Raw genomic sequence first — 11,655 nt, 5'->3', positions numbered from 1 at the left:
TCTTTCCCCTTTGGGGTTTATGTCACCCCTCATCAGGAAACCTGAGAGTGTGCCTTGTGTAAGCTCTGTGGTCAACACAGAAGGCAAATGTAAAAGTCTAGGCTACATCCTAGCTTAGTATGCACACTCTTATTTCAGAAATTCCTCTGTGTCAGAAGATGGAAAATTGAAGGCACAATGCAGTATCATTAAAAGTTATTTCTGGAGCTGGGTATTGGAGGCACTAGCTGGGTGGTGGTGGTGCGTGCCTTTAATTCCAGCACTTGAGAGGCAGAGAAATGCAGATCTCTGTTAGTTTGAGAGAATCCCAGGATAGGCTCCAAAGCTAGAGAGAAACTGGAGAAGTTGCTTGGTGGTTAAGAATAACTGGTAATTTTACAGAGGACCTAGGTTCAGCTCCCAGCAGTCACATTGTACTCACTACTGTCTCTAATTCCAGTCTAGGGAACCCTATGTCCTCCTATGACCTTGGAGGGTTCCTGCACGCACATAATGTACTTATATACAGTCAGGCACATACATATAAAAAGAATTAAAATTTTTTAAAATATGTATTAGATTGCTGGGATGTATTTATATTTTTATGTCTTATTGATATTTAACATACCACTGAGTTACTTGGATAAATGAATGCCACATACTTTATTCATTTTCTTCTGGATTAGTTCTCAACTATTCCAGACCCATTTAACAAGAAGTTTTGTCTGTAAACCCAGTATTTGTGAGGAAGGGAAAGGGGATTTTCAGGGTAAGATAGATGGATAGACTAGTCAGTATTGGTGAGATCTGTGTAGGGGAAGGAATTGTATGTAAAAAGAATTGAGAGAGGGAATATAAATAAATAAAAAACAAAGGCTGGGTGCTGGGGCAGGCCCCAGCAGCCCCAGATCCTCCATGACCACATTCCTGGATGGAGAGCAAATGTGATGGGACTATACACTGAAGTCCAGCCAGAAAAGTGCCTTTGTTCTTTATTTATATTTTCCTGACTAAAGGGGTGACTTTAAAAAAATTATTAGCTACTTGAGAATGTCATACAATATATTTTATCATATTTACTCTCTCCCAAGAAGAAATAACTTTGATTCTTTGACCTCTTTATAAATGTCCTATTTATTCGATTTCATTTCAAAGGAACCAATTACTTCTTCAACAAAGAACGAGTAATTCCAGACAAATTTTCTTGTCATTAGATTTTTTGGCTTTGCTTTTCAGCGTTAGCAAAATTATTTTCTTTTTAACAAAACTAAGGTTCACTCTATAGAAAAAAAACAGAACTAAGAAAGATATGTTCAATACACAAAACCTTGTGAGACATGCTCCTGAAGAATATTTTTCTGTGCACTAAAACATGAATTTCTTTACACAAACCCTCATGGTTTTTGTATAAGTTATGGATCAAGACAATCTTCAAGGCTATTTTCTTTGTCTCCATCATGCAACTTGGGTCTTCACTTGTGCATAACAAGGCAAAAGAAAATATGTGACTTGAATTCCAACTGTTCTTTCTGAAATTAGCCCCTCTAACCAAGGCTTTGGCTTTGAACCCTGAAATCAGGAGGAGGCAAATCCATACAAGGAAGATCCCAGGAATATGACACAGAAGAGGCCACATTGTTCACTGTCAAATTTCTAAATCTGAAGTCTGTTTACTCTTTCCTTCTTTTTTATTTAAACAAAATGGCTTCAGCTTCATGTAAAGGATTGTGTGTGTGTGTGTGTGTGTGTGTGTGTGTTATCTTCTTCCTGAATTCCTAAAGGTGTTACAGCAATGGTTTTCTCTATTTTTATTTCTATTTATAACTATATGATCTAAGATCTCAAGAGTTAACTGGGACAAGATCAACATATAAGAGAAAAAGCGAAAGATGTTGGCGTCACTCAGGAAAGCAAAGGGGTTCTTGTTATTATCTTGACAATGTGACAGCAGTTATGATCTACAAGTTACTAAAATGATAGGTACAAAAGAATTTATATGTAGTGGAAAACATGTTACATGAAAGCCACAGAACCTGTCTGATTACAAAAGTCAAATGTGGTCAGTATGTAAAAATTTTCAAGCTTTTCTAAGTGGTAAGTATTTTCCTGAAGGAATATTTCTGCCAAACTCAATGCAGAATGCAGCCCCAAATAAATTTACTATGGTTGAGTTAGGCCCATTAGTGAACTCCACACAAGTCCAAGGCTTGACAGTCTTGAAAATAAATTTTGTTCTAGAAAATCAGTGAATCAGTGTTGGCTTAATCCTACTAGCTTCCAAAGCTCTGACAGTTTAGTTTTGATGTGTGTGTATGTGTGTGTGTGTGTATGTGTGTGTGTGTGTGTGTGCGTGTGTGTTATGTATAGGTGAGTTTCTACTCTGGAATTTTGTGGTGGAGATATGTGACAAGACATTTAAAATACTTGGTGCAGCGTTCAGCTGAGGACAGGATGGTCAACCAATGGCATCTATGGCATCTACTCTAAACTCTCATCACCCTGCTAAGAACAGATACTATATTTACTTATTGAGCCTTGGCAACATTCTAAGTTTCAGCTAAAGGACTGAATAAGCATCATCTATTGGTAATGACCTTGAGATCAATGGAGCTTAGTTTATTAATTACAAGTAATTAGTGGTGAAATTGGATCAAACCTTGGGTTCATTGCCAGAGTTCAATTCCTTCTTATTAGCAAGCCCAGATCTGAGCATACCTTTTTGCAAGTCAAGCTTTTGATCGTTGAGCTCTCCCTCACTATCAGAGCACTCCAGAAAAACAGAGCCAACTGGAGATGAGACACTTATCCCATAAACCAGAGAGTCAGTGATTACAATCAGTCTGAGTCTGAAGGCCAGAGAACTGGAATTCCAGGTGATACTTGGCAACCATCCCATCACTCATTGAAGACAGCAAAGGTTGTGGGTGGGGCATAGAAGCCTTTCCCCCATTTTCTCCCTTTTATCTTCCTTGTTAGAGAGATGGGGGTCTGCCACTGACTATGCAGACCTCTTTGGGAATTCCATTTACCATACTTCATTCAAGCAGTGGGTCTCTGTCTCCTTCACATCTAAAGTAATCTGCCTGATGGTTGCAAAGATCCATCCACAAATTCCTTTTAAGTGCAAGCTTAGCTCCTCCTACAGCTTGAGATGGTGCTGCTTCTGAGGTGAGATCATCATCTTCCCTGTCTCTTGAGAGTACCACTTTATTCTGCATATCCATTCCTCAGGGATTTGTTACTATTCTTCCAGTGTAAGCTGCTTTGTTCACAGAGTCCTTCTCAACAGAATGCAGGCAATAATCACATTGGACCTCCTGATGTGTTGGTCTTTGCATCAATACTAGTCAACATATATTGAGCATTTGCTCTCTGAGGGATACTGTGTTAATTACTGCAATGAATTTACTCCATTTATTCAGTTAACTCCTTTATGTTAAGCAATTCAGTGTTTGCAAGGAACACACACATCTGCATACTTTGAACACTTTAAATCATCCATAGATTACTTGTAATGCCTAATAAAAGAATGTATATGTTACAAAACAATATCTATAGATTGCAAGAACAATATCTATAAAGCATATGTGATTGTGTTCTGAATATCACTGAACTGTTATCAGTTGAATTAGTGCATATAGAACCTATGATGTAATGGAATGTAGGAATATATAAGGTTGTTCAGGGGACCAGCATTTCAGATTGACATAAGAAGAAAGTAGGCCATAAGTTAGTTGGCTGCAGAGGTAGTAGCAGTCCAGTGAAGAAACATTCAGGAAACATTGATTCAAATGCTGCAGGTTTGAACCATGAAGAATGTTGAAACGTATAGAAAAGAAAGACACTTAGGATGTACAGAAGCAATTAGGAGTCAGTTTGGTGCTGGAAGCTGCATCATGATGTGGGAACCAGAGGGGGATGTGGACTAAGAAGGTTAAGGCAGCAGTAGAAAGAAAAGGGTGTAGTGATTCCAGGCTGGGGAAACCTTTCAGCAGTAGACTGCTCTGGGATCATAGTCTCGGGATGACTCAGTCTCTCACATGTTATTTCTTAGGTTCTCTCCCTGATGCAAGGAAACAGGTCCCTGTTGGCATCTGGCAAAGACAGTTTGCCAGTTGCCAAGACAGCTCACAGAAAAAAAGCTCAAGCCTTGTTAGAGTTTCCATGCATTGTGGTATTACCAGGTTATGAGGAACTCTGGAAGCCACATCATGACAAACACGGCCGTGATGCAGTGACTGATAACTGAGGTGCCAGTAAAGGACACAATGAGACAAGGCAGATGACTTCTGAGTGTGTGTGCCAACAGGACGGAAGACTGGGGCTTTAGAAGGGACTGGCACTGGGGATTTATTCTGCATGAACGTGCTGAGGAAAATGTGTGGATGGAGATGTTCACATTCTTGGGTGATAAAGTGCGGAAGACGGTGGATGGTCCCTGGGAATCAGAGCCTTGCTTAAGTCATAGCAACCAAAGCAGGAAGATAAAGAATGAAACAGGCTAGTGGACAGTGTCCAAAGGACCTTGTCTTAGGTTCCTAGCTAGAAAGCATCCTCTGATTGCTCATTCTCTCATACAAATAAGAAGCTTCCCTCGGGAGCTCCCAGCATGCTGTTTCTAACTATTTCATTTTTCATCTATTCCTCATTCCAGAGAGTCATCCTTTGGCGTTTGGATTCACCTCCATGCATTTCCCCTGTAGTAGGAGCCTTGCTGTTCCCACAGCTGGATGGAATCAATTGCATAGCTTTTGGCTTTCACTTGAGGTACAAAAGTAGGAATAGACTTGTAGCCAGAAGCCTCACCTCTCTCTGGGTTCCATGGCAGTATCTTTTTTGTGATTATATAAGCTAGGACCCTATGGCATTCATGCTTAACGCTTATGGAGACTTCCTGTTGCACTTGAAAGAATTCATGCTGTTAGACTCTTGACCATGACCTGAAGGGAGTGAGGGCCTTCACTTAAGTCCTCACTGTCACCCACCACAGTTGGCAAAAGGTGTTTCTACACCCCAGTCCGTGAACTTTGTACTTTTCAGCTTTCCAGTCTCTTGAAACTGAATTCTCCAGGGTTTCCATCTTCTTTCCTTCAGGTCTTTCCTAATAGCTCCCTCTGACGAGGTCCCAGGGGCACTTCCCACCCATGTCACACAATGCTTCCTCCGTGAACTGTCTGTGTGGAAATGGTTTTTATTTGCTGTTTGTTTCTTTTCTCTCACCTTACCCAGCCCTTGATGCACAGACACTCTGTCTTGCTCCCAGTTGCTTCCAGCTTCAGCAACTTCACACCTCTAAATATGCCTTCCAGGTTCCTGAACAGACCCAGATGCTCATCTTTCATAAAACAAGGCCACACTGTCTTTTTCTTGAATTTTAATTACAGATACATATTTGTGCTTATATTCACTCTCCTCTGCTAGGATACATGCTCTATCAGGGTAGAGGCCATATCCTTTAGGCCATATGCTACTTGGTGACTATAATATACCCCAGACAGGCACAAACCCAGTGACTCCTTATTATGTAATCAATGAATATTAAAATACTCTAAGCTTAAGCATAGAGTAGATGGGTACATAGGATTTGGATTCCCTTGCTACAGGTGTTCTGGGACCTTTCATTTTGTACGAAGGTCATCAAACTCTCTGGTTTACCAGAGATTACTCTCCAGCACTACTTGATGAAGGACCTGGACTTGACTCTGTCATAGCTGGTGATGGTAGAGTCATGCCACATCTGATCTCAAGGTCAGAGTGACCAACGGCAGCCAGCTGAGTCAACCTCAGGCAGGGTGTCTGTTTCCCACTGCTGGCAGGAAGGACAGACTCAGGGGCCACAGTGTGGCTTTGAACCCATGAACTCTGGGCATGCTTTTCGTCTGTCCAGTTGCACTGTTGCAGATTTGCACAGTGTTCAGGAAGCTCCTCTGAGAGATGGTCTAAATGCTGAAAGAAAAGACAAAAAGGAGTGTGTGAGGAGCAGGATGGGAAGACAGACAGCCATGGTGACATGCTGGCTGCACTGGTTACTTCTTTGTGAACTCGACACAAGCTAGAGTCATCTGGGAAGAGGCTCCTTAATTGAGAAGCTGCTTTCATCAGATAGCATGTATATTCTGCTTAATAGTGAATGTGGCAGGGCCCAGCTCACTGTGGGTGGTTCCACTCTTGGGTAGGTGGTCCTGAGTTGTGTAAGAAATCAGGTTGTGCAAGTCTTGAAGAGCAAAGAAGTAAACAGAAATTCCCCATAGTCTCTGCTTCAGTTCCTGCTTCCAGGTTCTTGACTTGAGTTACTGTTCTGGTTTCCCGTGGTGATCTACTGAGTTTTGTAAGCTAAATAAACCCTTTTGTCTCCAAGTTGTTTTCAGCCACGGTGTTTTATCATAGCCACAGAAAGTAACTAGGGCACATGGGGAGAAATGTGTGGTTCCAGGGATCTGAGGTGCAGAGAAAGGCAAGAAACCAGACACTACTAAGATAGCCAAAATTACTCATCAAAACAATGTATGTTTCCAAAGACATTTTACAAAAGACAATAAATATTATATATTATTGTATATTATATTGTATATATTATAAACTATTATATAAACTATATAGAGATCATGCATTTCTACTTACCTCTTGCTCTTAACTCTAAACAACATTCCCCATGAAACTTATAAGTTTGTTCAGAGAAGGGAATCCTTGAAAAAGTTTTTTAAATTACAATTTATAATTATTTACACAACTCTTTGTAGTTGCCTAAGGGGCCCAATAAAGGGTGTTGGGTCCCGTACAGGTGGCTGTGAGCCAGCAGTCAAGAGTACTGTATACCAAACTTCTGAAAGGGAAGTGCTCCTAACTCCTGAGCCACCCCCGCCTGTCTGTAACCTGTACCTTTGCTGGGAGCTACTGTCTTTGAGCGGTGTTAAGACGGGGAGGGGGCTCTTCAAAACTTACAGAAATGTACCTTGAGAACTACACAAGTCCTATATGTACCCATGGAAAAGTGACCCATGTGACTTTCCACATGTGAACATGCTTTACTCTCCCCCACACTTCCCTCTGTTAACCCCTGTGGTTAGATTCTACACTGAAACTCTCTTTAATAGACTCCAAATCTGTTCCATTTGGCTTTATCTTGGAACTATTTTTCCAAGAGGTCATAAATTTTACTTCCACTTGAATGGAGACCCAAGAAGGAAAGAGGGATTCTTCAGGCCACTGCATGTAGGAGATAAATAGCTACCTCAGACTTGCAAGAAAGGTGTTTATGAGGTCCGAAAGTTCTGTAATGGTCATATGAACCAATAGCAAGGTATAGTAGTGACCTAGCTTATATTGGCTCAAAAGGTGAACTTTGCTATTCTGAAAGCCCTGTTCTTACATGGCAAATGGGTACTAGTACTTTGCTCTCCTCTGCATGGCAGGAGAAAGCTTGGAATAGCTGCAAACTGAGCCACCCTCCACTTGACAGCTGTGTGGACAAGATCAGTGCAAGGTTAGTCTCATGACATCAAAAATGCAAGTGTGACCATGAAGCATGCAAAACTGCAGTCTGGAATGATCACACCACTGGCTTCTTATTTAAGGCGCCTCTCCTTTGCAGTTGTAGATTGAGGACATTCAGACTCTGCATCCTCCACCACACCCCTTACCAGTAGGATCCCTTCTTTGATTTGCCTGGCTCGGTCTCCTAACTGAAATGCCAGTTCTGCCACCTGCTGCCTCAGGGCCTCTCGTAAGCTCCTCAGGTCCTCAGCTTCTTCCCTGCGTTGAGATAACAGAAAAGCAAACTTTAAAATCCCCACAGGTGCAGTCTTCCATGTCCTTCTCATGAAATGGGTCATGCCTTTGATATTTCGTCTCAATTGTGTGTGTGTGTGTGTGTGTGTGTATGCACGCACATGTGTATGTATTCCTGCATGTGTATTTGTGGGTGTGTGCATGCATGACCACGTGCATACGCCTGGCATAGTGTATGAGGAGAGGGGTAAGAAGAGAGACACTTACAAGCAGTTCTCCCGATGAACCTTAGGTAGTCAAGCTGGGCAAAGTGAGTGCCCTTACCCACTGAACCATTTCTCTGCCCCTGCAATTACTAAGAAGACATTTTAGCCTTCCTTATTTGATTTGACTGTAGAGGTAAATCTGTTAGGGTAGGTACCCCCCCCCACTATGCATACCATTTTCAGTGCTAGGAATGGAAGCTATGGGTTTGTGTTTTTTTTAGCAAGTATAGTACCATTGAGCCGCATCCCCAACATACCCTCTTTAAATAGAAAGTCTGTTTTGGTAGAATTTATGTATCATGTTTACCCATTTCAAGATGCAATACATTATTTATAAGAAAACAACAAAGTTGTTTAAGGATGACCACCATGCAGCTCTAAAACATGCCATTGCTCCAATCAGAACCCACAACACTAGTGCCCTTTACTGTTAAAATCTATCCCCACAACCACAGGAAACCCGTGATGCATCCATCTTGGTAATATTTTCAATCCCGTTAACAATAATGCACATTTCAAAACTCTAATACCTCGCCCCAATATTTGCTTCTGTCCAAGCCCCATTCCCATCAATTAAAGGGATCCTGCAGGCCTTTCCCGTCCTCCCAGCTGATTGACCCTCTTCTAACCTTTCCAAATAGCCCCAATTTTCAATAAGAATGTGCCAATCCAGTGATGGGTCTCTCAGCCTCACACTGAGAAGGCAAAACTAGGACCAGGAAACAAAGGAAGAGCTGGCCGATTTCTCATTAGCCCTGCTCCATCGTGCGCATCTGCCTTGCCTGCCCTGATTCCCTTCCCTTGCTCCAGGTGTGTGGTCTGGTACTTTTCTGATTGCCTTAGATAATTACCTTTCCTCTTCTGACATGTCCCTGGGAAAGAGTGCCTGCTGTCCCGTGAAGTGCTGTTCAGTTTCCTCTAAGTACTCCTGGAAAGTCTGGCACACCATCTTCATGGCTTCCATCTCATAGACTGTGCACTGACAAAAACAAAAAAGTCAGAGAATGGTGACCTTTCTGTTAATGTGGCTAGAGGGCTAGGCTCTGCCTTTCTCCCCATTTGGAATTCATTGCTTGCAAAGAAACCCAACTGCTTTCATTTTTAGACGAGACCAGGGAGGCCCAGCCTGTGACTTTGGATGAAATTAGAGGTTGCGTTTGGCAGAGACAAAGGGGAGTGCTTGCTGAGTGGTACTTGGGTGAGAATTAATTATGTTCAGGGGAACCTAAACCAGTCCTACACAATACAGAGAGATGCAAGGAAGTGGACAGAGGAGAAGAGTAAGACTCACCAGAGAGCAGACTTACACTTAGACAAACGAAGCCTCCTTTAATCTTGCTCGGTGTTGGTACCCACTACCCCATCACTCTTAGCGTCAAGAACACTGAACACATCTATTCGTGTGTATTTGTTCAGGAAAATCTACTTAGAGTGCTTTTATTTTTACTAGTTTTACCATTGATTGACCATAGTCCTTAAAGAGGGAAATCTGCAAGATCCATTCTACCCATCCAATAATCCCAATTGAGAGAAATGTTAAATTTCCATGCTCTCTATGAGCTAGAATCAAGACTTGAGCTCCTCTTGACCCCAGACCCTCTCAGTTTTCAACCCTTGGGGTCTCTTTGTGTATTGATTTTATATGTTCTTGCAACCTTCAAGAGCTGTGAAATTCTTTACAGCTAGTAATTCTGACCTACCTGTAGTGGTAGGTCAGACTCTGGCATAGCACGTGACTATGCCCCTAGGATGATTACCCACTACCATCCAGTTAAATTGCTTGCCTAAGTGTTGGGGGGATACTCAATCACACTGTAAACCCTGAGTTTGCATTCATATTAATTAAATAAAATAAACCTTGACTCAGGAGACTGAATTAGCAACTAGTTGGCAGAAAGTACTCATAGAGCATCAGAGGGCATCTGGAAGAGATAGACAGATGCACCAAAAGACCAGAGGTAGATGGGAGAGACTTTTTTTTTTGCAAGGTGAGAGGACATTTTTCAGAGGAGCCAGCAAGGAGAGAAGGTTATCTAGGTGCTACTCAACCTCTCTAAGCTACCAGGTTTTCCGCCCAGCCTTTGAATCTCCAGTCTCATTTATAGATAGAACCACAGAGATTTAGTTAAAGCTACCTTTAGCGGCAGCAGCAGAAGCAGTGCCTGTGGGAACAAAATTTCTACCAGGCTGTGGCCTGAGCATCCAGGGCACTGCAAGGGAAGCAGGCTGTGGAATTGCAATTGTTAGTTGAAATGGCAGTAGATTGAGGACAGCCACTGTGCCAAAGATAAAGCAACACCTAGGAAAGCTTGAGGTTGCCAGAACACACACACACACACACACACACACACACACACACACACACACACACACAAACACACACACACACACACTTCTGTTGCCCTTATGTTAATGAATTTGGAATAACCGCTTAATATAGGAGCCTACTACTCGGGAAAAAAACTAGTTCTCACTCTGAGGAAGTATTGATTGCCTGTAGTTTTTCATCTAGGGGTAAGCCTAGTTTAATTTTCCTCCATACATGCTATCATGGAAACAGGTGTGGTCTTTTTAGGTCTTGTGAAGACAGCCAGGTTGTTGAGCATCCCTGGGTATAACATCCTTGTCATGTCCACACTGCCACACAGCAGACATTTCAGTCTCTAGTTCTTACAGTCTTTCCACCGGCTCTTCCAGGATGTTCCCTGAAATGATGCAGGGGTTGTACTATGGATGTTCTGTCTGTCTCACAAGGCTTACTTATTCTCTGCATTTTGGCCAACTGTGGATCTTTACAACAGACCCATCTGTTGCAAAAAGAAGAGCTCCTTGCTGAGTGCTGAGAGATGACAGCTGTATTGAGTGAGCACTGCCAGGAAGGGAGGCACAGAGGCACAGACTCTAGCCTCCCTTCTTTTCAGCAACTGCTCAAAGGGCTCACAGTTGTCAACAGGTGTCTTTCTTAAGGACCTGAGAGCCATTCCTTTGAAGTGAGCCCAACTAGAAGTCTCCATGGAGGGATGGAATTGTCTCTGTTTCTGGAAAGTCCAAGACTTCTTAAAATCTTTCTCCTCAAAATCACATGTACAAGATCATGGCAGCTTGGTGTTTATTGTTTTACCTAGAAGTGTTTAAATACAGTCGGGTCACAAACATGTATGTCCTTCCAGCATTGAAACCCAACATTTGAGCCCCTGCTCCCTCCTCTATCTCATTCTTTGTTTTTAAATCCCCCAAATCACTCCTGCAAAGATCAAACTAAAGTTCAGCTCTTGCCCTCACTGTCAGGAGTTACTGAATCATAACTGTTTCCACCACTTTTACTGGTGTCCCCTGTGCATCTGAGAGCCTCTGAGCCCAGTCTGTCTGTGGGACACTGTGCCGATTTGCTGATCTCCTGTCAGCTCTCTTCCTTGTTTTGCAATGTGTATTGGATTACTCTTTGTATACACCTATGGCCCAGAACCCCAGGGCCGCCACCATCTGACTTTAAGTGCTACTAACACTGGTGGATCTCTAGCTGTCTCTGTCAGACTCCCTTCCAGATCTATATGTAAGAGAAGCTTCTGGCTGCAACTCACCCTCCTCATCCACTTTCCTCTTAACACAAGTCTAAAGCTTTGCAAGCAGCAATTGTCTAACTGAAAATCTGTATTCTCTAGACTTCTCTCCCGACGCTGCT

At 42.4% G+C, this 11,655-nt stretch overlaps 1 protein-coding gene across 3 annotated transcripts in view; it reads right to left on the bottom strand.

The window, feature by feature from the left end:
* Positions 1 to 1,097: 1,097 nt before the first annotated feature.
* The window catches only part of Itprid1 (ITPR interacting domain containing 1), a 144,201-nt gene continuing 133,643 nt past the window's right edge, over positions 1,098 to 11,655 (bottom strand). For all 3 annotated transcript variants that reach the window (XM_040739149.1, XM_040739151.1, XM_040739152.1), the window contains 3 exons: positions 8,825 to 8,952; positions 7,620 to 7,731; positions 1,098 to 5,925 (listed from right to left, as the gene is read on the bottom strand). In XM_040739149.1, coding sequence (XP_040595083.1) covers positions 5,641 to 5,925; positions 7,620 to 7,731; positions 8,825 to 8,952 — 525 coding nt within the window. In that variant the 3' untranslated portion in view covers positions 1,098 to 5,640. The remainder of the gene's footprint in view (positions 5,926 to 7,619; positions 7,732 to 8,824; positions 8,953 to 11,655) is intronic.

Source organism: Mesocricetus auratus, unplaced genomic scaffold (genome assembly GCF_017639785.1).
Source record: "Mesocricetus auratus isolate SY011 unplaced genomic scaffold, BCM_Maur_2.0 Super-Scaffold_100676, whole genome shotgun sequence".
In the NCBI taxonomy this organism is placed as follows: domain Eukaryota; kingdom Metazoa; phylum Chordata; class Mammalia; order Rodentia; family Cricetidae; genus Mesocricetus; species Mesocricetus auratus.
Note: the sequence above shows the minus strand (reverse complement) of the source record. Positions and strands in the feature narration are given on the sequence as shown.